Source organism: Pleurodeles waltl, chromosome 11, assembly GCF_031143425.1.
Source record: "Pleurodeles waltl isolate 20211129_DDA chromosome 11, aPleWal1.hap1.20221129, whole genome shotgun sequence".
Taxonomy (NCBI): Eukaryota; Metazoa; Chordata; class Amphibia; order Caudata; family Salamandridae; genus Pleurodeles; species Pleurodeles waltl.
Genome location: NC_090450.1, coordinates 20,708,761 through 20,734,960, shown reverse-complemented (window position 1 = coordinate 20,734,960; position 26,200 = coordinate 20,708,761). Strand labels below are relative to the sequence as shown.

Genomic DNA, 26,200 nt, shown 5'->3' with positions numbered 1-26,200 from the left:
ATGCTATGCTATTGCGCAGTACCTGAACTCAGCACATGATGAGAAGTAACAATGCTACGCTATTGCACAGTACCCGAACACAGCACAGGGCAGAGCAGTGTAGTATAAAATTGAGCATGAACAACGCTACCCTAGTTCAGAGGAGCTCGACAATGAACGAGCGTGAGGAGGAACAAAGTCCTGAGGCCGAGCAGCATTTCACTGCACTACGAGATGCTACTGGAAGGCAGGTTAGCTCAACACCACAGGAGGACAGGAAACAGCACACAAAAGCAGAGCCACTAGACACAGCACAGTGTGAGAAAGGGAGCGGACATTGTCGAACATGTGAACTTTGCACATCATGATAAAATAATGCTATCACAGTACAGAGCAGCTCCACACTGCACAGCGTGAGCAAGATACCTCTGGAGAATGAAGTGCGTAGTTGAACACTACAATTTGAGTAAGAGAGCAATGCCACACTAGAGCAGAGCGGCCGGAGTTGCACAGCATTGCATGGGGAGGGAACAGTGCTCCCCTATTTCAGACCAGTAGGAGATGGTACGGGAAGGCGGGGTAGCCCAACACTGCACAGTGTGGGCATACTGGCACAAGGGGCAGGGCACCTGGACCAAGTGCAGGGTAAGGAGGAGCGGGAGTAAGGCCACTCCAGGGAGGAGCACCTGAACACTGCGTAATGAAATGCAACGCAATCATGAAGCTGGATCATCAGGTCTGTGCTGTACAGTCGGCTTCAGGAAGGATGGGTAAGCAAACATTGGACACTGATGTGAGGAACCAATGCCAAACTAGAGCAAAACAGCAAGCTACTGCACTGCTTGAAGGGTGGTGAAGCAATTAGTGCAGAGCAGCTAGACACTGCCCAGCATGGTAAGAAGCAAGGTCTGAGGGTACATGAGGATACCACTGCAGGACTAGGAGTTTTAGAGGGGGGACCACTTAAACACTGCACTCGGAGGAGAGAGAATGAAGCCAACATAGGACTGAAGCAAAGATACAGGCACTGCTCTGTAATGAGAGGGAACAAAGACACACTTGTGCAGAGCAGCTGGACACTGTGCAATATGAGAGGAAGAGGTAACAACGCCATTCTAGAGTCTAGCATCTGGATACTGCACGACGACGAGAAGAGGAAACAAGGCCATGTTAGAGCAAAGCAGCTGGCACACAGTTAGATGATTCTAGTCAACACCAGGACATGAGTGACAGCTCTGCACAACTTGATGAGTAGAGGCAACAATACGTTGGACACTGCACTGAAAGGAGAAGACGAACCAATACTGTGATAGGGCAGAGCAGCACAGCTTGACGATGAGAGGGTTCAATAACACACCACAGCAGGTAACTGGCTTTAGCCTTTCTTGATGAGCAGAGGCTTCAACGCCACATTGGGGAAGAGCAACTGGGCTCTGCACGGGAGGAAAGGAATGAATACCACCCTAGAATGCAACGTCTGGGCACTGTGTGGACTAATGATGAAAGCAAGGAATGTCAAATCAGGATGAAACCGCAGGACACTGTTGGTGTGCAGTGAGGAGAGGGCACACACGCTCATCAGGATAGAGGAGGTATATGCTGAACAATGCAACAAGATCTGATGACTTTAACAAAGGTGTAGAATTTGTGTCTCAAAGGTGGAGATTAAAAAGCATAAATGTTACAGAATTAAAAAAATTGGGAACAATATTAGAACATACCGATTTCCCCATGCCATGCTTTAATGGGTAAATGGCAAAGTGGATGTGTAGATAGAATTCCAGCTTTTGGGCAAGAGGGTCACCATCTCTGATCTCTTGGGGAATGTGCTCCTCCCAGAGCTCAAAGAACACTTTGCGATCTCCGTCTTCAAACGCTGTGATCAGATCCTTCTGTAGGAGAATAAGAACCGCAGGTAAAGATCAGCCCAAGGTCAGCATTTCGCACCATTCATGGATCTGCCTAGATCAGTGCACTTGGAATCCCCAACCTACCGACAGGACCAAAGCTCAACAAAACATGGAGTACTGCCATATGTGCACATACAAATCTACAACTGGAAAGCAATCAGGGTTGTATCACTAGTCGTATTCAAGACTGACACATTCAAGGGGGCATGGGAACAGCATGAAGCATACAAGATATGGATTCAGCTTAATGAACAGTAGAAAAAAGCACTGGTATTTTCAAAGTTTAAAAACTTATGGGTAGCAAGACACCAGGAATCACAAAATCAAGATCACCCTCTTACAGATAACTCAAGCATTGCCTCAGGCCACTGTTTGTTTCCCAAAAGTAAACAAAAAAGTAATGGATGGAATGCTTGAATTAATCTCAGCCACGTGTAATTATTTGTGCCGATTCCCAGTCCATCAAGGCACAATCGGTCTTGGAATGGTTGTGTTCAAGATCATGGAGGACCTGGCCTGGAAGTTCGGGCTGAGCTATTCCTTTTGGAGGGAGCAGAATAAAGAAATATTTGCACGTCTGGGTCCAAACGGAGGTGGCATAAAATATAATGATGAACTGGGATGTGGCCCCCAAGTAATTACTAGTGGTTGAGGGAAATTCAAGCATTCCATCCATTACTTTTTTGTAGATTTTACTGCTTGACTCCCAGAGGAATCTGCCTACATTTCCACTGCAGACATCTCTACCTGCCACTATTTTCGTACGACTCCCAGTAAGTCGAGCATTATTACCTGGATCATCAACGTGTTTGAGTCTCGGAACGCAGATCCGGATGGCTTTGGTAACGGCTTGCCTTTTACTTTACATTCCTTGGAAAAACTTTTCAGCGTATCCTCAAACTCGGCAAAGTTTAAATACTGGAAAATAATTAAAAGAAGCATTCTTAAATCCAATATGTCTGCCTTTTATATAAATGATGATAGAATAACATTTTTGTTTTACTCTCCACGTTTCAAAAAAGGGAACACCAGATTTGTTCTACCCGTTTCCTAATAGAGATTCTGGAGTGGTTTGTAAATTTGCATTAGTCTAAGTATAGATTTACAAGAGTGCTGTTGAACCCCACTAATTAGTGAAATGAGGTTGATCCTGGCAACACTGCAATCAACCTTCTTGCTAATGGCACCCAAATGTCCTCTTCCCTAAGGTCATCTCCAAACTACAACAGCGAGGGGCTATACAAGTCAGTGGGACTTTGTGCTGGTTGATATTAATTCAACCCAAAAATGACTTCCAGCTGTCCCAAGCCATCTGCCTCCTGGAAATCCACTTTGACAGCCGCATATCCCTATCTACCTTTGTAAATTCTACTGACATGACCTTGATATTTCACCTCCTCGATATCTGCAAGATTTACTCTCCGTCCCTCCCTACCTGAGACAAGATCTCCATCTATACCCCAGTACTCCCTAAACTCAGCTACTGGTGCAGCTCCTCTTTCGCCTTGCATACATATGCAGTCATACCTCTACCGCAGAGTTAAGGTGCGCTGCCACTGTCCATCGCACCCACCTACGTCTACTCCTACATCACCTCTCAATCAGCAAGTAGACCTGCTCGTGGTGCACAGGCGAGGGCCCTACAAACGCTACAGATAACAATACTTTTAGAGGCTTCAACATTATTTATCTTTCGCAGAACATCCTACACCCCCAACCACCCCATTGTTTCGTAAACCAACTTTGTCTCACTAAATCCAACCATACTTGTGTTTCACCAAGCCTAACCCTACCTGCATTTCACCAAGCCCCACAGTACCTGCATTTCACCAGTCTCAGCCCTACCTGCATTTCACCAAGCACAACCATAACTGCATTTCACCAAGCCCAAAGCTACGTGTATTGAAGTCATTTTCTACCCTTGCACCACTGCAATGAAATGCCTTACTCCTATATCCAGGCTCTTAGAGAAGTGTGGCACAATGGTTAGAGCGGCAGACCCTGAAGCAGAGATCTGGCTCAAGACCAGGGTTCAAGTCCCGCTTCGGCAGGTCTTTGGCTCAATTCCCTTGGGCCAGATAATTCTCGCCTCGGTACCTAATCTAATTAATGAGTCCCACTCTGCAACTAAGGGCAATAGCTTGCTTAATCTCCACAACGGCCCCAACAGCGCTTGGATGCCTGGCTTCACCCTGGGGGTGCCCAGGAGTGGGCACCTCACAGGGAAAAGCCAGGAGGGGTTCCATAGCGGTATGAGTACAGCGCCTTGAGACCCTAACGGGTGAGTAGTGCGCTATACAAGTGCAAAGTTTACAGTTTAGCTGCCTATCTTCCTTGAATGCCTTCAGAACAGCCATCAGCATTAACTTACTGCTGCTAAAGACCCCTTCTGACATCATGGTGCCCAGAAGTAACAGACCTTGGTCCCACAGTCACTGGAACTCCCCCTCTACTGGTAGTCATTCCAAGACTGTATAAAGGAGCACAGTACGATGCTAATCACAGACTCCATCTCTTCTGGTTATCCTAAGTACTTTTTGTAAACGCTCCATGTGCTGTCTGTGCGTTCTCCGCAAAGCCAAATGATGATTCGATTGTTCTTTACAGAGTATGTTGTACGGGTCACCCAGAAAAAAGTACAGTTCATCACAATGAAGGGGACTTATGGATTGCACTTTATCATTTATACATTGTTCTCGCTTCACTCTGAAAATTCTTAAACCAAACTCCACAATTTACAATTCTCGTCAGGTCCAGAGAAAAAAGGAGCCCATTAATAATCTAGACCACAACCTGTAGATCGCACAATAGATCAGAGGATGCTTTGCAGAATGGAGGAACGTTTGACTGGAACCATCACAAGGCTATGAGACGCTTCATGATAAGGAAAGTAAGCACCATATTGTTCAGATATTTACAATTCACTCTTGTCTTAAATGTTCCTAAGAGACATGTTTGCAATGGTAACGTAATGTTGATTTTGTAGCAACGGTCAGCATTGTCAGCGCTGGCACTCTGAAGATAAAATGGAAGACACTCCCAGATCACACACAAGAAAGGTCCAACAGTATTTTTACATTGGAGACATTTGACCTTGTATGGAGTCTATAAGTAAACGCGGGTTAAGTAGACAACTTTAGAACTTCTGCTCTGTCCATGGATCATTAGCATAAGCTTCATTTGTTTTAGTACACCCTTCCCTCAGTGCTGAAGGGGTACCCTAACAGCTTTCATCTCACTTTCCAAACCACAAATTCTAAAATCGCCAGTGTAATTTCAATTTTCATTACAAGATAAATGTTTGAGATGGTTTTTAAGAAACTTTGAGATAAGAAAACTCAGTGGGATGCTGCTGCATCAGAATAACCCTTAAGAAGTTTCTTAAACTAAATAATTAATAAGCAGAGAGTCACTGACACTTGATGAACTGAAACATCCAATAAACCGGGTCTTCCTATAAACCTCCACAGCAGACATCCTGCTGCCTACTAAAACTCTTCAAGTTTGTGGGAAGGTTTGGATTTAGCTATAGCATAATTTCTGAGACAAACTCTGTGTTTTTGGTGGACATTTACAATTTGTTCATTTGTTTAAAAGAAATCAGACTGAGGCTGGTGTTGATTTCCCCACTTTGCTGAAATGTTTTATGTGTGGGCCTTGAGAGTGAAGTGACTGTGGTTGAGAATGAGACAGGACTATATTTGAAGACCCTTGAAAAAGCTCTTCTTTGTGAGAGAACTAAACAAAACCGACTGCTGACAACCAAACATGTTACACTGTTTCTCAAATATGTAGACTGTTAACATGTAAATCTTTTAATACATTCTGAAAACAGTAATATTAGTAAACTGAGTGAGCAGTTAACCTATTGCATTCATACAGACAGAAGGCGTATAAGTGAAAACTGTGTTATAACAAATTTGGTAAAGATAAAGGAGAAATTGTGAAGATTGGAAATTTGTGCACAAAGCCGGTCTGAGGGTGTGATCATTTTTTAACCTGAAGAGTGTCATGAATTCCAACTACATGCTGATCTCCTGCATGGATCTGCTAAAGTGAATGCTGAGGCATCAGTCTTCCTTACTTCAACGCCTTCGCCTAAAATGTAGGCGGTGTAACATGTGAAGACAGGTGAATAGGATCACTGCAGTTTTCTTCCAGTCATATGTGCAGGACATTATGCACCAAGAGAAGGGAACTGGGAGCTTTCAAACTGAAAGGCGTGGATATGTAAAAGCCTGATCTATTTTGATAATATAACTTATTCAGTAATAAACCACTGTAACACACATTTAATCCAAGTAGGATTATAAGAAATTGAAGTAAGACATTATAGTGAGTTGTCTTCAAACTAAGGAGAAAAAAATTACTAATTTTCTGCATGAATAGGTAATTGTATAGTTGTTCAAAGTCTGTGTAAAGAAACTGGAGTGTTCTTTTCATTAATTAAAAATATGTAATTTCTCTCTCTGAGAAACATGCTTTTATTTAACTTTACATGTGTGAAGGATGTAAACAAGAAGTGGAGAGGGGGCATGGTCCTATCTTGAACACTGGCCGTGAGATCCAAGAAACAATACAGTTTAGACATGTTTTGATTAGTAAATGTAATTCTTCCATATTTGACTTTAAACTTAACAAGGGTTGTCATATGATAGGTATACATGACATTAGATGTGTCTGAAACCTCGCCCTGTGCCAAGTGATTAGAAAGGGCAGGGTAAAGGCCACACGTGTGCCCACCTAGTACAGAGTAGAGGGAGGGATTGTAATCCGGGCATCGCAAAAGGTAATGAACCCGGCCCACAGTCTGCCCAGCATTTACAGACAGTCCTTGTAAGTGAGCTTGTGGCATGTCCAAAGGTGTCACATCCTGTTTCCGTCGTATGCTGCAGACATCAGATCAGAACTTGACTGAAGGCAGCGAGTTGTGCTCTCTGAGGATGGCTACAAGCCAGGCTCTGCAATTACATCATTACAACATCCAACAAATTCTTGCTATTTCTTCAAAGGATATTATGGTTCTCTACATATGCTAACAAATCAAAATACAATAAAAACACCTCTGATAAAGAGATGCTATTTTTACCATTTTAAACCAAGAAACTCCTTACTGGGTCCGTTTTTATGAGCTACATAACTGTGACCACACTGTGTACTACTTGTGACGTCACATGACATGCCACATCTCATAACAAGTAAAGAGAGGCACGTGGCAGAAGATTATATTTGCCAAATATAGTATAATCTAAGCATAAACCCACTCTTGATTACTGTGTTGTTGCACTTTCAGGGAATATGATGCATTTGTTTGGAACATGATGGCAGCTCATGGCAAGTGCACTCAGAGAGGAAGTAACAGCACTTCTGGGGAACGTGAAATAACTTGTTTGGGTTGCAATAGCCTCTTCTCTGCCTATAATGTCCGTGAGACCGTTTGTTGATGATTGTTGGGGTTGTCACAATCGAAGAAGCATGAAAAATTGAGACTATGTGTGGTCTTGAGAAGCTTGAAAAATTAACTTTGGGTGTCACTGGTTACCTCATATTGAAGGAGGTTGATACTGTACCAAGACAGGTCTTCCCTCAGCCTAGCATCAAGTGGAGATAGAGACAAGGTGCAAGGCTCTAACTGTGTTTATGTCTCCATAGGTACATTTCAGTTCGCCAGAAGCCTTTTGATTCGGCATACTAGGAATATATTTTTCTAAGAATCATCTTCCAGATCTTAGAAGAAATATCTGGTGCACGACGGCTCCCAGGAAGATAGAATGATTGCTGGCAAGGATGCATCAGAACATGATGAAGTATTGAGGAAGATGGTGCACGGGCTACAGAAAGTAGGGATAATGGTGGACACGGAGCGATGTGAATTTAAAAGCAACAACGTCGGCCAAGGACACTGAATCTAGACTAGGTTTGGTTGATGGTATCCTGAAGGATCCTGTTCCCACAGGCAAGGAACAGGCTTCTTATTCCTAGAACTATGCTAGTTCTACACCAAATTCATTCCTGACTTGGTGAATAAAACAAAGCACAAGAGGGAACTTATGAGGAAAAGAAAGACTTTTATATGCAATGAGGCATGTGAATGCATGCTAGTCCCCATTGCAGACGAGCATTTTGCATACATTTTTGCAGATAAAAAAAACCCTGAAGAAAAATAAATTATTATGTGCAAGTATACACTAGATGGAAACTAAAGGTTTTCTAATTTTGGGGTCTCTGTAAATGAGTGGATGTTCTCTAGTATATCTTGTGTGAAGGCGCTATCCTCTGTAGTCTCTAAAGCGATATTATTTTGTTCTTCGGTACATCTTCCGTGATGTTACTGTGTGCCTTTGTGATGTTACAGTGATCTGATATATGTTTTCGATCACCTTTTTTACAGTTTATTTGCTGTAAGGCCACAGCAGAATTTCTGTGATGTTACTGTTGAGATGTTACTGAGTTCAGTCATAGGTATTCTATGAAATGAATGTCCTATGCTATAGGTCTTCGAGATGGTTCTATCGTCTGCAGATTGTATTGTGTGATGTTACTAGGTTCTGCGGTCTCTCTTCTAAAATGCTACAGTGTTCTGCAGTATGTTTCCTGCACTCTGGAGTATGTTCTCTGTGACATTCCTGTGTTCTACTGTAAATCTTTTGGACCGTACCGAGGTTAAGAACTACTATTTCTGCGACATGTCAGTGCTCTGCAGTAAGTCTTCTGTGATGTCAAACCACACAACAGCAATAACCAAAGTTACATGGTCAATGAATTACATTAACTGATTTTTTCTTATCTACCTTAACTTGCAATGCCCACTATGTTTAAGGGAGAGTGAATACATTGCTTAATTTACATACCTTTAAACCAAGAATCAAACAGTGAAGAAGATTGCCATTCAATTGTTTATTAAAAAAAAAAAAAAAAGAATCAAAAAATAAGTTTATAAAATAAAAACTTAGAGCAGTGCCTTCTTCCCCAGGAGCCCAAAGAGATATTATGTTCTACTTACCTCCTTTACCAGCCCAAGCAGGTCAGCCTCATATGCAAGAATATCCCCCATTATAAGGAAATTCAGATTTTTATCATGGCCAGGCACCTACAATGAATAGAAAACATTCAGTTAAAAAAAGTTGTAACAGCTTGACAGGCAATACATTGCTTGGGCTCAGTTGCTTCAGATATTAAAAAGGTGCTGTAGAAAGTCTTGTGCGTGTTAGCTTTGTCGTGATGTTGGGCGACAGCTGCCCTCGCTTTAATTCCACTACACGTGAAAGCATTTGTGGGTGCTGTAGTTTATCGTGCACTCACAGACAGAAGCTGTAAGATTGAAGGCATTTACTAAAAGAAGGAGTACATACCTTGATGATTGGATAGATAATAAGACTTTCCTTTTTATAGTACAGTTAAACAATATGATCCAAAAAGGAGAGCAAACCCAAGCTAACTGCTGGGAGTGGAGCCCGAAAGCTTGATAAGAAGCAGACCACCCTGCTCCACCATAGTCCGTATCAGCTTGAAATGTGCCACTCTCCTTGGATAACACTGCTATTGTAAATCAAGACCCCTGAAGTACGAGTGTAATTCAAGACATTACATCTTAGACAGTGTGATTTTGCAAGGTGTTACATAGGTGGAAGTGTACAAGAGGCTTAACTTTTCCATTGTCTGTGGTAACTGGGCTCTCCCATTTTTAGGTCTTGCTGCAGCCAAGACCTTTTGATTTTACTAAAAATTATACGTACAATACATTTACTAGTAGGGACTTTCAGTCAGTCCTCCTGGTCCATATGTCTGTTGATGAGTCATTCCTATACATTTCTTCTGTCCTCTACAGAATAGGTAATGGGGCAATGGGTCAGCCTACTTCTGCTATTGGCTACATTTAATGTGAGTGATAGCATCCACACACAAAGTAGTACCCTTGAGTGCCAGGGACTACAATGGCAATGTGTACTTTTTAGACTAAAAAAAGTTTTGCTTTTAGCTACTATATTTTTTAAAGTCTTACAAGGGCCCAGCAGCTCCCAACAATATAAGTTTGCAAAAACACAACAAAACCAGCATTGACAAGTTACAGAGCCGACGGAAAATGCCAGACCTACTTGCTTTGCCAATGGTAGTTTCTCACGGAGCAACAGGAGCTTTCTACTGAAATGCGCTGGAGTGACTGGTTATTTTGAGAGGCATGACAAAGTAGCCTATACAAATGCTGATAAAAGACTTGGACCACACTTAGTGACAGTGTCAATCATTTATTGATGGTACACATTAAATGTAGGATTTAGGTGAATTCTCAGCTAATTTCACCATATGAAAAGTTTGACCCCCTCCTGGTATCTTAATTATACACATGTAAGCAGAAGGCAGGCAATAGCACAAGGCAGAAATATTCCTGTGGGTGGAGCCAAAACCCATTTCATGTATGTTGAAGCATTTTTAACAACAAGACATGCAGGCAGATGAGCTGCAACGCTAGACCTAAAAAGGTAATCCAAGGTTGCAAACCTTCGCAAAACTTGGTGACTTCACCCACACAATCTAATGCAGCTGAATGTTGGGCACTAGGCGTATTAAAATGTGACAGATATCAGAGTGCCATCAGCATTTTGAGGTCACTTCAGGTTCTTTTTGCAAATGAAGTTTCATACTGCATTGCCACAAGAGGACTGAAATCTTTAACATCAGAAAGAACAGTTGCTATTGTGACATGTAGGAAATCATGGATTGCTAATCGTTTGTAGGGTTGAGTGCACAAGCGCTCCGTCCCTGTTGTAATCTCTCTTTGGGCTTTTAATCATGCCTGTCACTTTCATTGGTTTGTAGGCTTGCCTTTTAAAATCCGCTTGATTGCATTAGTTAAATGCATGCCTTTTCCGCTGTTTAGCCCTCCTCGAGCACACCGGCCAACTACTGAAAACATACAAGTCTCCATGTTTTCAGCATGGTTTTCGGACTACTTTATCTTTTTATTTTCCAAGCAGTGCGATCGCACTGGGTTTTACATAGCGTGATTGCGCTCTGTTTTTTGGTTTTCTATTCCAGTGCGATCGCACTGCGTTTTACATAGCACGATAGTGCTCGGTTTTTTTCTTTCAATTTGTGTTGCAAGAAAAGTCTGGTTAGGAGTTTTCAACGCTAATAGCTCCAACTCAAGCAAATGCGAGACCAGTTGCATTGGAAATGCTTGTTTCAAGAGCGTTCATAGCACCCAGACTTTCTTCTGATGCCACGGGTTACTGTTTTCAGATTTTGTAATGTAACACACTATATCAACAGCTTCTTCTAGCAACAGTTCTCTTCTAACACAAACACCACCAGTGTGTAAACAAGTGTAATGTATCCCTCATGAATTATCTAAAAGCACATTAAAGTCACGCTTGTGTGTCACTGAACCCCAACATTCAAAAGGGCACACTAAGGATGAGAAATATTTATTTAATTTAGGATTTCTATTGAAACGGCAATTATGTTTTTTCTCCTCGGAGTGTACACGACCTTGTACCTGTTTAGAGAGCTCAAGGCTTTCTCAGTGCAGTCCTATAGGGCAGTGGTTCCCAGCCTTCTTGACTTCTATGGACCCACACTTTAACATTACTGGAACCTGGGGACCCCCACTGAATCATAATTGAAATCTGCGCCCCCCCCTTCCCCTCACTGAGTTATTAATGAAAGCTGGGGACCTAATCTGTTAATATTATTTAATTTTCTAAGAAGTTGCGGACCCCCAGGACTGGAGATTGTGGAGGTCTTCCTCAGGACTAAAGTCCTGATACGGTTACCCAGCTTTTTTTTCAGTTTTAAACAACAAGCAACAACTAGTCAAAAAGAAAATTAATCACCAAAATGTTTGTGAACACCAAGACGCTACATTCACCTTCGATACCGCCTCACCAACAAGGAACATATCACCAAGAAAAACAACATGGCCTCATACCCACTTTCTCTTCTACGAAACTGACTGCCATTCCAGCCCTCAGACTCTCACATCTTGATGATGGCAATGCCTTGTTCAACGGCCTCCTAGACATTACACTAGCCCCGTTGATTGGCATCATACAACCATAGCATACCTCATGAAGAGCCTGAAAAAATATGACCACATCAACACCGCCCTGATGTAACTTCATTGGCTACCCTTGCTGACCTACACCATCTTTGAAACCAGGGCATCATCTACAAAACCAATACGACCGCCGCTCAAGCCCTTCGGTGGTCTCAGCACAATCTTAGCCAGGACACCATAGAACTGAAGGAACTAGACCTTCAATATCTTTGCACAGAGTATTTGAAATGGTATCAATCTATCCATCCGGACCACTTCAACCATGTCACAATTTTGGAAAAAGCAGAAGGCGCACCTTAAAAACACAACTCCACAACACAGTAACAGTTCCTTTCTCCCCCCGGCTGCTCCATCAAGCACTTGTTGACTATATCTTCGTCTTTGACCATGTACACCAGTGCGCTTCCCTTCAGCTACGTTCACACTATACAAATACCTCAAATATAAATATATACATTTTTTTTTTTACCAGAGGTTGAAAAGAAACCTGGTGCTGGTAGAAGCTTATAAAACTGGGGCACTTCTAGTTCTGCACTCACACTGCAAACAGTAAAACCAGAAGAATCAAAGTACTATTCACAATTAGTACTGGATAACCTGAGCTTTGACGTTATCCAGTGTAAAGTACCAACCTACTTTCCTCTTTGAGACCTGGCTCCAGTAACCCCAACCACAAAATACATCACTGTGATAAGCTCAAAACAAGCATCAAAGAACAGAGACAGCACATAAATCATTGGTCCAACTATTCCCGGGAATGCTCCCGTCACCGCAGAAAAAGAAACTCATTCATAGATTTATACTACTGGGGACTCACAAAATGACATATAGCCATTAGATGGTTGAATGTAGTCCAACGCAAATACACAGAATGGCTCAGTGACATGGTGGAATGGGCAGTGGCTGAAGAGGTGCGAATGAAACATGGCATAAGCGACGATAAACTGATGGATGACCAGGCTGCGTGGGCGCAGATGCTGCAAGAACTGCGCTAACCGCCTGATGTGATATCAGGATCTGGGAGGTGCGGGCGATGACATGGAACTGATCACCCCTCCTACACATAGTCAAGATCTTGTAATAGAGAAAGACTGGCCCTAATTGGGGGAACGACCTAAACAAAAAGAGATTCTGTTAGACAAAAACTATGCTCTGTGTCTTGAATCTAGGCTATCACTGGCAGCTCTGTTTGATCATAGCGTCTTGTTTTTTTAGCACGCATCTGATATTGCATCCTATGAATATGAGAACTGTAAAACATGCTCATACACTCTGAAGACCGGATATGTAGGGTAGGGTAATTTGCACAATCCGTGCTGTTGCTGCATTGTTAAACTCCTATAGTTTTTCTGTCTACATTGAACAATCAATAAAAATTATATTTAAAAAAATCAATGGTCCATGACAGTAATGAGCATCAACAGATCTAGGCGGGAATGAGCATTAATCGTATCAGTCAGCAAAGAGCATCAGTGGTCTCAGACAGTGATAAGCATTCATGGGGCAGGAAGCAAGAGGCATAAGGACTGTCCCAGGTAGTATTCAGCATCAGTAACGCCCACAGGCATCAGTGAGCATCAGTGGTTTCAGGCAGGGATAAGCATTCATGGGCCAGGAAGCAAGAGGCATAAAGATTGACACAGGAAGTATTCAGCATCAGTAACGTCCACAGGCATCAGTGAGCATCAATGGCCTCAAGAAGAGATAAGCATTCATGGGCCAGGAAGCAAGAGGAATAAGGACTGGCCCAGGAAGTATTCAGCATCAGTAACGTCCACAGGCATCAGTGAGCATCAGTGGCCTCAGGCAGAGCTAAGCATTCATGTGCCAGGAAGCAAGAGGCGTAAGGACTGGCCCATGCAGTATTCAGCATCAGTAACGCCCACAGGCATCTGTGAGCATCAGTGGTCTCAGGCAGAGATAAGCATTCATGGGCCGGGAAGCAAGAGGCATAAGGACTGGCCCAGGCAGTATTCAGCATCAGTAACGTCCACAGGCATCAGTGAGCATCAATGGCCTCAGGCAGAGATAAGCATTCATGGGCCAGGAAGCAAGAGGTGTAAGGACTGGCCCGGGCAGTATTCAGCATCAGTAACGCCCACGGGCATCAGTGGTCTCAGGCAAAGATAAGCATTCATCGGCCAGGAAGCAAGAGGCATAAAGACTGGCCCAGGCAGTATTCAGGGTCAGTAACGTCCACAGGGATCAGTGAGCATCAATGGCCTCAGGAAGAGATAAGCATTCATGGGCCAGGAAGCAAGAGGCGTAAGGACTGGCCCATGCAGTAATCAACATCAGTAATGCCCACAGGCATCAGTGAGCATCAGTGGCCTCAGGCAGAGATAAGCATTCATGGGCCAGGAAGCAAGAGGCGTAAGGACTGGCCGACGCAGTATTCAGCATCAGTAACGCACACGGGCATCAGTGAGCATCAATGACCTAAGGCAGAGATACGCATTCATGGGCCAGGAAGCAAGAGGCATAAGGGCTGGCCCAGGCATTATTCAGCATCAATAACGTCCACAGGCATCAGTGGTCTCAGGCAAAGATAAACATTCATGGACCAGGAAGCAAGAGGCATAAGGAGTGGCCCAGGCAGTATTCAGCATCAGGAATGTACCACAGGCATCAGTGAGCATCAGTGGTCTCAGCCAGTGCAGTGGCTCATTGTTGGCTCCAAGCAGTGCAAACATCATAAGCATAAGAAGCATGCAGATCACTACTGTCCCGAGGCAAAATGGATAATAGCCCCAGGAAGAAGTAAATGTCAATGAACCTTGGGAGTAAAGTAGAATAATGGCCTCGTGCAGTAGAGCACATCAAAGGATACAGGCATTTATGGTAAATAATGGCCCAAATATATCTGGCCACAGTCATTAATGACAAACTATGGCACAAATAGTAATAAACATCAAAGGTCCCAGGAATTAACAAGCAAGGCCAAAGGCCAAGTCTGCATTTATGACACCAGACAGAAGGAATAATAATGGTGTTAAGCAATAAAGAGCATCAATGGCCACACACATTAATGAACAATAATGCACTCAAGCACCACTGAGCATCAAAGGCCCCAAGCAGCAATCAGTGCCAAAAGCCCAAAGCAACAATGAGTGCCAATGGCCCAAAGCAGCAAGCTCCAAGCAGCAATGAGAGTAAAGGGCCCCAAGCAGCAATGAGCTTTAATGGCCCCAAGCAGCAATGAGCATAAACGGCCTCAAGCAGAAAAGAGCGTAAACACCCCCAAGCAGCAATGAGCGTAACCGGCTCCATGCAGCAATGGGCGTAAACAGCCATAGGCAGCAATGGGCGTAAACAGCCATAGGCAGCAATGGGCGTAAACGGCCCCAAGCAGCAATGGGCGTAAACGGCCCCAAGCAGCAATGGGCGTAAACGGCCCCAAGCAGCAATGGGCGTAAACGGCCCCAAGCAGCAATGGGCGTAAACGGCCCCAAGCAGCAATGGGCGTAAACGGCCCCAAGCAGCAATGGGCGTAAACGGCCCCAAGCAGCAATGGGCGTAAACGGCCCCCAGCAGCAATGGGCGTAAACGGCCCCCAGCAGCAATGGGCGTAAACGGCCCCCAGCAGCAATGGGCGTAAACGGCCCCCAGCAGCAATGGGCGTAAACGGCCCCAAGCAGCAATGAGCGTAAACGGCCCCAAGCAGCAATGAGCGTAAACGGCTCCAAGCAGCAATGAGCGTAAACGGCTCCAAGCAGCAATGAGCGTAAACGGCTCCAAGCAGCAATGAGCGTAAACGGCTCCAAGCAGCAATGAGCGTAAACGGCTCCAAGCAGCAATGAGGGTAAACGGCTCCAAGCAGCAAAGAGCGTAAACGGCTCCAAGCAGCAAAGAGCGTAAACGGCTCCAAGCAGCAAAGAGCGTAAACGGCTCCAAGCAGCAAAGAGCGTAAACGGCTCCAAGCAGCAAAGACCGTAAACGGCTCCAAGCAGCAAAGACCGTAAACGTCTCCAAGCAGAAAAGAGAGTAAACGGCTCCAAGCAGCAGAGAGCGTAAACACCTGCAAGCAGCAATGACCCTAAACGGCCCCAAGCAGCAATGAGCCTAAACGGTCCCAAGCAGCAATGAGCCTAAACGGTCCCAAGCAGCAATGAGCCTAAACGGTCCCAAGCAGCAATGAGCAATAACCGCCCCAAGGAGCAATGAATGTGAATGTCCCCAAGCAGCAATGAGCTCAACTGCCCCACGTACCAGTGAATATTGACGGCCCTGTGCAGCAAATGAGTGTAAATGGCTTCAGGCAGTCAAAGCATGTGTCCTCCTTACTGTTGCTAAGCCACAGTACCCCACCCAGCGAGGCCACTCTTAGGTGCAGTAGGCAGTGCACTCTGTCACTACGTATGCATTTACACAGGTCTGTCAAAGGGTTCTCATCCTGCAAATAAAGGATCCCAACATCCACAGCCTCCTAGGTCTAGATATTTAACAGGAAACAAAAAAAAAGTGACAATATATAAAAGTATTTAACATTAATATTGTAAATTAACTTTTACACTTTTTTTGTTTACTTTAGGTGAGATTTTGTTTATACGTTATTCTTCAGAAAAATAAGTGTAATTTAATATAGGCAAAATGTTTAAATATTACATTTAAATTAAGCGTATAATGCTGTAACTTTTTCAAATATTTTTCTAAAATGAAAATAAATATATAAAATTATTTAACTGAAATTTTAAATTTAAATATTAAATTAAATATTTTCCCACTTTTTTTTCAAGTTTATTAACCTTTACAATTCTCTCTATAAATTACGATACAGAGAGCTGCGCTCAGCACAGAAGTCTTCTGCCTACATGTGAAAAGTTACTAGTAGTAGGATCTTCTATTTGAAATTAATCTTCATGGTTGCTATTGATTTCCATTGTTGTCCCCAGAGCCCGAGGAAAAAAAAATCATAACGAATCACTATTGTGGTGACCGTAAGAAACCACTGATCGCATGTCTACGACCAACCATGGTTATCCGCTTTGGGATCAGATGCACATTAACTGCCACAATAGAGACTACTTTTGATGTTTCCCTGAATAAGCTAGAAATCGAGGGACTCAATAACAATCACAAAGAATAATCAAATATTGTGGAATGATAAACTTCAAATAAATAATATTTAATACTGAAAATGACATTTTGGATGAAAATATTTATTGAATGTTTGAACAAGTCTAATTCAGTGACACTGAAGTGGAGCAGTACTGAAGTATTCTGAATGCAGTGCCCCAGAGGGTGACAACCCAGGGCAGAGGGCATTTTAAAAGAACATCATGTTAGGGTGAGGACTTGTTGCACAAGAGTGTTTTTGTATATTATGTCATTTCCCCACCCCATGTGCCTAGAGTGCTTGCCACACAGGGTATGAAAATGCAACAACTCGAATCAAGAGAGCAGATGCCTCTCTTGAGCTTAGGAAACAGGACAGGAGGGCTGTCGTTGGATCAGGTGTGGCCTTTGGGTCAACTTCTTGGATGCCCAACAGACAAGCGGGTGCTAAGCGGAGAACTATCCACCTCCAGGAGAAAGTGAATAGGGTACCGGAAAAAGTTAGGAAAAATTGAGCAGATAAGTAATGTAGTATCTATATATTTATTGAAGTAATCAAATAAGGTGTAAAAGACCAAACTAAATGAGCAACACTAACCTAATGCTCCTTAAAGCTAAGTCTGCAATGATCAAAATTCCAAGATCGCAAATGTATCAGCAGGCACAAGATTGATTTGCACTGCATTACAGCCTCCTGACTAAATTCACACCCTCAGACCATCACAGACCCTCTTGCACCGCAATATTATGCTGTCATGAGATACAAAAGACAGATCAAACTGAGTGGTGACATCACCATCATCTACCAGGCCTCCTTGAAAAGCAAACGCCACCACCTTCCCCACATTTAAATACTTCAAAGTCAGACTTTCCTCGTTCTTCGCTACTACCTACATGCCATCTATCACACATTAAAACTCAAATCAATTTTAATGATGTCAGATCACAGACACCGACCACTCTGCCTAATGATGTCAGCGAATACTGGACTACTGAGCGATTTTAACACTGATTGGCCACCCATATATGCAAATCATTCACTGCACTAGAGAACCTTTTATACCCCAGCAGTCTTGTCTAACCCTCATAACTCTCCACAAACACCAACGTGAAGATTGTGGACCTCACCAGTTCTGACTCAGGCATGATCAAATGCTCGCCCTTCATAATATTATCTTGGTCAGACTACTTCCTATCTCTTTTTATACCAACCCACATATCATCACCGTCCTCTAAAGCCCCAAAGAGGAGACTGTGGTCCTGCGCCATTAAAGGTATGGCACCTTTTGTATCTTAATGTCTGCTCCTCCATCCATAGACTAAACCCACACAAAACTACCTATTGACTTTAACACATCATTAAACTACTACTATACCATTCATGCAGTTTTAGACCCATTTGCCCAGATTTAACGAAGACAAAATCAGCAATGTACCATGTGAGCCTAAGTTCACAGATTCCTTTCGAGAAGAGAAATTGGTCCTCTGCAAACTGCATGGTGCCTCCCCAAATTCACCATGCTTCACACCAGACTACCAACTTTAAGATAAGACTATGAACAAACTTTTCTTTTTCTCAAAGCAAATTTCATGCAGGAGGAAATTGCTGCTGCATTGTTTGCTTTCCAGTTTATTACGGAGTGCAATAATGTCTTATAATGCAAATTGCATGTGTATGAACATAGCAAAATTAGAAAATGCAGGTAAAAAGTGTTGTTTGAACTGTGTTGCCATAGAGAAACCAAGAGTGGAAAGCTTCAACTCTCCAAAGCCAGGCGAGAGCTGAAGACAAACATCATAAAAGCAAGTTCAGGAACCAAAATGAAGAAATTAATTGATCAGGCCAGTGGTCAAATGCAAGTTAAGCAGAATAACGTGTTGCAAGACAGGCAATACTGAAGCATAAGGGCTTCCATATTTCCTTACCCAATGATACAAAAGTATTGTTGTCCTTGTGTCAGCAGGGTTGGAAATGGGATGCAAACCCTGCATGTGCACTCTTAAGTACAGCTGTGGATGTGAAGCCAAATGAAGGTCGCGCATACTCCATTGCTACTGTCTTAAGCACATCATGATTTGTGATTTCAGAAGTCTGCATAATAATGTAATAAGAAACACATGATCACTCAGTGCCTAAGAGACAGTCTCAAGACATAAGACACAACTGTTAGCCAAAGTCTCCAGGAGTAAGCGCCCCTTTTGTTCGCTCTGAGCCAAATATATAAACCACTCAGTCATCAAACGGGTTAGGGTGATGAGGGTCAAGGGTACCGATTAGAGATAATATTTCTATTAGAGCAGCAATGACTTGGAGGGGGTATCAGGAGGATCACAAGTTTCTGGGCACCAATGAACCAGGGTAATGGTGGAGAGACAACTAAGGAAGGCATGGGTGTCAGACTAAATATATGCTACAGATATCTACTGAATTGAATAGCCCTGTGACACAGAACAAGAAGAAAACTTAGCCATTTAGTAGAAAAGTAAAAAATTAATCTTAAGTGCAAAGTCCTGCAAATGATGTAGCATGTAACCAATTAAAATAGAAGCAGATCTGAAGAATTAAGCATACTGAGGTTTGCAAAATGTTCTTTTAAACATTGGTTTCTTGCTCTCTCTCTCTCTCAGCTCTTGTGTTCTGTGGTAATCCTCTAACTTATCAATTTATCCTCGCTCCTCCGCACATCAGCATAGATCTCTCTGATGCACTCCATCACCAGTGTTTTGCCATGAGCATCTTCTGTTCTCCTACCAGTCTTCCCTCTTTCAGTCTATGGGTTGTCCTTAATCTCTAAGCATTCGTGTACGTTTCAGCCATTCTAGGCCTCCATTGTCCCACTTGTGTCTTTACTCCCATCATTCTATGTAGTATCTACGTTTATAATATGCATCATTATGTGCTCTGCAGAAAAAGTTGTCCTATGCCCTCTGATGATGATCAGCACCATTCTATGTCACCAGCTCCCCACCCATGTTATGTACAATGTTTCTGTTTTAAACACGCTTGTATGAGTGAATAAATACCTCCTACAGTACGACAGAAAAAAGAGGTATAAAAAAAAAATCACTTTCTCCAATACATTACAGTGTCTCACCATATACCTCTATCAGTCTACCCTCTATCTCCACTTTGACTCATCCCAAACTTTATTCTACTACTATGATCTCTAAAATAACCCTTCCTAGACTCTTTCTTCATCTACCCCTCCTGGCTCAGCCCAAACCTCAGTTTGCTACTATGATCTCCCAAACAATCGTACTAAATTCTCACTCAAGCATCTTCCCTTTGACTCATCCCAAACCTCATTTTACTACTATGATCTCCCTAATCCCTTCCTACAGACTCTTCCCTCCTCCATCTCTCCTTTACTCCTCCCAAGCCTCATCTTGAGACTATGATCTCCCAATTACCATCTCTGGATTCTTCCCTCGTCTATCCCTCCATTATTCTATTTCAGTACAACCTACAGACTCACATGTCCTCTGCTCAAATTAACTCATACCTCCCTATTCTAATACTAGACTCATATTTCCCTATACTAATTCACCACTAATCCTTATGGGTTCCGGCGTAGCGTGCTACTCGCTGAAAAGTGCTTGGACGCCTCGTCAGAGGTAGTAAGCGCTATATAAATACAACTACAATTTCCATGAGCACTGTGCTGGCAGAGGAGGGCAGCTGCTAGCTGGGAGCAGGGGCAGTCTAGGAGCTACCTGAAGCAGCCACTAACCGAGGCCACTCTGGGTAGAGGGGGAATACAAGGTGGTGTGCAGGAAGGGGACACCAGGGGGTGAGGCACAGAAGGGTGGTGTCAGGAAAACCCCAACAGGGGGTCCCAGGCACGCGTGCTAGGAAAGGAATGGCGGTTACCCCAAAGAATAAATCACAGAGGGGCTCTGTATGACGTGCACCTGGGTGGGAAGGGGGTGCAGCAGCCCTCACTGGGGGTACAAGGAGTCTCACCTGTCCACGTCCGCTGCACTGGACGCCTTGAAGCGCCCCTGGAAAAAGTCCTTTTGCGCATGCGCTTTAGGAGCGGCTTCCCTCGTCTGTAACCAAGGAAACCAGCCGCACCCCAGCTTCCAATCAGAGAGCAAACCATAGGGTCACGTGATATCCAGCAACGTATCAGCTTTGGAGCGAGCGAGGCACGAACACCCGAGTCGTAAAAACAGGTTAGATTCAATCGGCCATCTTTAAGTGGAGGAACGGCATCATAAAGGGAGAGGGAACAGCACAACAAACCGTGGGTATTTCAAAGTTATAACAGAAATTAGAAAAGCTGTTGCTACTCAAGCAGTATATCAATACCAGCTATGTATGTCTATTCATTATTTTGAATTAGAACATTGTTGTAAACATTTAGAATATTTCCAAACACAGTAGCATATTAAAGAAGAATATGAGGCACTCTACCTCTACCACAATTGACAAAGATCACTGCCTTTGAGTCGTCAACAAAACTGTAATTTGGCCTCCTGCTTCTAAAAGAAGCTCAGCCGCACGTAAAAAAAGACCGAAAACCGTAACTTTCACAACGAAAGTGACCGGACTATATCTGCCCATTAAAGCCAGTTATATTTCATTTACCACAATAGGCAGTGCTTTAAATGGGCAGATATAGTCCGGTACTGTGTACCAGCACTTCTTGAATTTGTTATGGAGAGTCCCTGCACTTCTCAGCACTCCTACAATGCATTTAATGGGAGAGTCCCTGCACTTCTCAGCACTCCTACAATGCATTTAATGGGAGAGTACCTGCACTTCTCAGCACTCCTACAATACATTTAATGGGAGAGTACCGGCACTTATCAGCACTCCTACAATACATTTAATGGGAGAGTACCGGCACTTATCAGCACTCCTACAATGCATTTAATGGGAGAGTACCTGCACTTCTCAGCACTCCTACAATACATTTAATGGGAGAGTACCTGCACTTATCAGCACTCCTACAATGCATTTAATGGGAGAGTACCTGCACTTCTCAGCACTCCTACAATACATTTAATAGGAGAGTACCGGCACTTATCAGCACTCCTACAATGCATTTAATGGGAGAGTCCCTGCACTTCTCAGCACTCCTACAATACATTTAATAGGAGAGTACCGGCACTTTTCAGGAGCAAACAGGTACTTCTAGTAGTGACTACCTTCAATTTGATATTTCCATTTAAAGCACTGACCATAGGGCCAGATTTACAAGCCCCTTGCACCTCCTTGTGCCACACTAATGTAATTTTTTTACGCTAATGTGGCATTAACAAGGCCTTTCTTCCACCCCATATTTACAAAGTGGTGCAATGCTTGCATTGCGTATCTTTGTAACTTCTTGCCCCCTGGTCAAGGCATAATGTATGCAAGGGGGCGTTCTGACACAGGGAGGCCTGAAAAAATGTCACAGTGAAATCTACAAGATTTCACTGCAACATTTTTTCCATCAATTTTAACGCCTGCTTGCATCAGGCGTTAAAGTGAGAGGCCCATTCTAACCTATGGGTCTCCCTTGTGCTTTGCTGCATTATGGCGCTAATCCAGCAAAGCACCAAAATTGTGGAAATGACCAACATGCAGTAAATACGAGCAGCCATGGTGTTGTTAGGTGGGGCAGTTGTGCAGCAAAAAATGTGGGGCATCGGGACCGATGCATCACTTTCTTGTAAATCTGGCCCATAGTGTTTAAAATTGTGAACCCAATTGTGGGCCTGCTGTGCCCTTGAAATCTCACACCTCAAGCCCGCGGGTTGGGTGGCTCAGGGATGTATTAACCTCAATTTCATGAGGCAGTGCTTCCCAGGATAATGTAATATACAGTCACAAGTTTCCCAGGTCCTTGCGTGATGTGCCGCTCCATTCTGGGTTTTTTTCTTTGAATTCTGGGATTTCTAGTCTTGTTTATGGCTTTATAAAATAGGACTACAAGTCCCACAATTCAAAGAAATAAAACCCTGAACTGGAGCATCACATCTCGCATGGACCTGGGAAACTTGGCAGCCATGAGCAGGGCACAGCAGTAAACACTGTCTGCATTCCTCACAGTACCCCGGAAAGAGGGGTAGCAGAGCAGTTCATGGTCTGCCCCATACCTTATGCAGCAATAGAGACTATAGAAACATCTTGCTATCAAAATAAAGCGGCCAAAATATCAAGGACCAAAATCATAAATGCCAAAATTTTGAAACCAGTATAGAGGAAAGAGTGGATTTACAATAAGCAAAATGTATTTTCTCTATTTACTAACGTGGAAACAGAGGCAAGTTTAGATGGAAGATAGCTAAAATAAAGCCATTTTTAGCTTTATAAATCGGGAGTCTTTTTAGTGTATTGATATGTGTTAACTAAATGTATTTGTGCAGCTCAAGCATATGTTCCCCGCTCAAACTGCTCTTGCTCCTCTTTAGAGAGTTTACATTTGAACGAGGCCTGTGCTGGCAGATGGAAAGGGTGGCAAGGATTCAAGCTGACTTTGTCAGTTCATCTTGGAATCCGAGCCAGCCGGTCACGCCTGTCGTGGGCGAGTATGCTGAAAATAAACACTTGAACTTACTCTGGCTTAGTTCATCACATTAGCGACGAGCAGGCCTAGCCCACTGACACGGTCTGGCTCCCTCTTCTTTGCCTTTTTCACCTTCCTCCAGCTTTTGGGAGCGCTCCCCAAAAAAAGGTATTTTGTTGTCCTTTCCTCAAGCACGCCCCAGTGCCCACCTCATTGCCCGCAGCACCCTGCGTTGCCTGGTAACACCCGGCTGGTCATGATGCTCTACAGGAAGCCCTTGCGTGTCTCACAAGTGGTCATATTGGAGTAGGGCCTACAAGTTGTAATCATGCTCACTGTGCGTGTCATATCTTAAGGACTACAAGTAAACTGCAAACTGTTTCTGAAGCCAACTGGTATCTATATGACAGCTCTCCGGCGGACATATCGGTGATGCGCACACCTAATAGATAACACAGGAATATTATTTGTAGTACATCAATGGAATACCTCGCATGAAAGACAATTTATTGAGAGTCGCATGTTCTATTTAGTATGAACTTATATCATTTTGTGAAGTTCCTTGTTCATTCTGTTTTAGTTATCCTACTCAGGCAAATCATATTTTCTTGGCAATATCCATTCCCCGGTACTTATGCTTTTACTTATTATTTACAAATAGTGTAGCTTGTCTCTGTGTCCTCCTTCCAGTTCTGGATTCACTTGTCAACATCTGCTCAGCATTACTTTTTCCTGGAACAAAACATATTTTATTGTGACTTCATACTCAAGTCATTATGGCCACCCCTCAACATATCACCCAACCATCTCCCTTCTTGGCTCAACCAGGTAAACCCACCATCAATATTCTCAGTGGTTTCACCTCTTTGAAAATCATCACATCACCATAGACGTCGAGGTTACAGCCCGCAATGGACATTTGCGCTGTTATTCAGCAGTTTGGTCTTACTGCACAGCAAATATTTGATCCTTTACCTCCGGTTACCGCTCCTGGGGCTGTTGACAATTGGAACCTGTATCTGGAAGCAATTGAAAGGTTCCATAAACATTTTGCAGAGGAACCCAATGTTATGATAGAAAGATATATCTTTGGAAACAACTAATTGATGAAGGGGTGGAAAAATATGTTGCCGCACTTAGGGGCGCATTTACAAGCCCCTTGCACCTCCGTAGCAGCAATTTTTTACTCTACTGCGAAGTAAACAGTCCCCCACACAGCGGCACATTTACAAACTGTCACAATGGTACCATTGCACTATTTTGGAAAGCCCTGTGCCACATTATACCTGCACCAAGTATAATGTATGCAAGGTAGACGTTCCCCCACAAAAAGGGCCACAGAAATGGGGCAGTGAAATGTACAAATTTTACTGCGCCATTCTCCACCGTCACAGCGTCATTTTTTAACACCTGCTCAGGGCAGGCGTTAAAGTGACTCTGTGCTGTTTGTAATTGACCCTCCCTCCTAGTATTGCTGCATAGTGTCAAAATGTTGCCGCTAGTCCAGCAATGCTACGAATTAGCACCACAACTGCGTCAGAATTACTGGTGCAGCTGTGGACACTGTGCCCGATGGAACACTGTACTGTAAATAGTGCGCTCCCATGGCATCGTTAGGGTTGCCAGGGCAGTGCAAGAAAACTGGCGCATCAATCACAATGAGCCAGTTTTTTGTAAATTAGGCCCTTTGAATCTTGGTGGCCACGTGCGAGTTTGGTCTGAATTTGGAAATATAAATTCAAGATCAGTTTGTTTTTAATTCCGCAAACAGGTGAGCACTGTAAAAGGTTTTGTCCATCATATCAGGTTAAAACTTGATGCACAACCTTTTGTACATAAAGTGAGCCAAGTTCCCTTGTCAGTCAGGGATGAACTCAAACAAACACTAAAATATTTGTGTAGCCAAGGCATCATTGCACTTGTAGAGTCGGCTCAATGGTTTTCACCCATTGTTGTTGCACGGAAAAATCAGGCAACATCAGGTTTTGTGCTCACTTGCGCACTTTGAATGACAATATTTTGGTCTACTAAGGATACACTAGACGTTGGCTAACTCAGGCATTGCTAAATGGTTTTCCATCATTGATTTGAGGTTGGCATACCACCAAATCGCTTTGGACAAGAGTCACAAGAACTGACAGCTTTTGTCACCCCCTTCGGAGCCTAAAGATACTAGAGACTACTGTTTGGGTTGGCATCAGCCGCCAGTGTCTTCTAGAAGCTTATAGATGTCCTGTTTGGCTATGTCGAAGGAGTACAAGCTTACCAGGATGATGTACTTGTTTTTGAAGATTCTTTAGATCAACACAATTGCATACTTGATACGTTCTCACTGGTGAAAGCAATCAAAGAAGCTGGTGCACCCACTGACCATGCTGCTCTCCGCTATTTCTAGGCCTTGTAGAGTATTACACTTGGTTTGTGTCAGTGTATGCAATAGCAGTAGAGCCACTCAGATTCCTATAGCGTAAAGGACAGATGTTTATTTGGGGAGAGGAAGTACAGACTGCTTTCGACAATGTAAAACACCTGATTGTAAAAACACCGGCTCTATCTGCTTTCTAGGATGACTGCACCTCTGTAATGACTGTAGATGCCAGCCTCATGGTCTTGGGGTGGTCCTGAGCCAAAAAGTTGGGACTAGAGAGCCATCTGTAGCATTTGCCTCCAGGTTTCTCTGGAAGTTTGAACAACAATACAGC

The 26,200-nt window shown here is 43.4% G+C and overlaps 1 protein-coding gene across 1 annotated transcript in view; it reads right to left on the bottom strand.

Moving 5' to 3' along the window:
- The window catches only part of ARMC9 (armadillo repeat containing 9), a 415,690-nt gene extending 394,641 nt beyond the window's left edge, over window positions 1–21,049 (bottom strand). The window contains exons 1-4 of the mRNA XM_069212859.1: window positions 20,966–21,049; window positions 8,893–8,979; window positions 2,682–2,807; window positions 1,701–1,871 (exon numbers count right to left, since the gene is read on the bottom strand). Of these exons, the coding sequence (XP_069068960.1) occupies window positions 1,701–1,871; window positions 2,682–2,807; window positions 8,893–8,943 (348 nt within the window). The 5' untranslated portion in view covers window positions 8,944–8,979; window positions 20,966–21,049. The remainder of the gene's footprint in view (window positions 1–1,700; window positions 1,872–2,681; window positions 2,808–8,892; window positions 8,980–20,965) is intronic.
- Window positions 21,050–26,200: the final 5,151 nt, after the last annotated feature.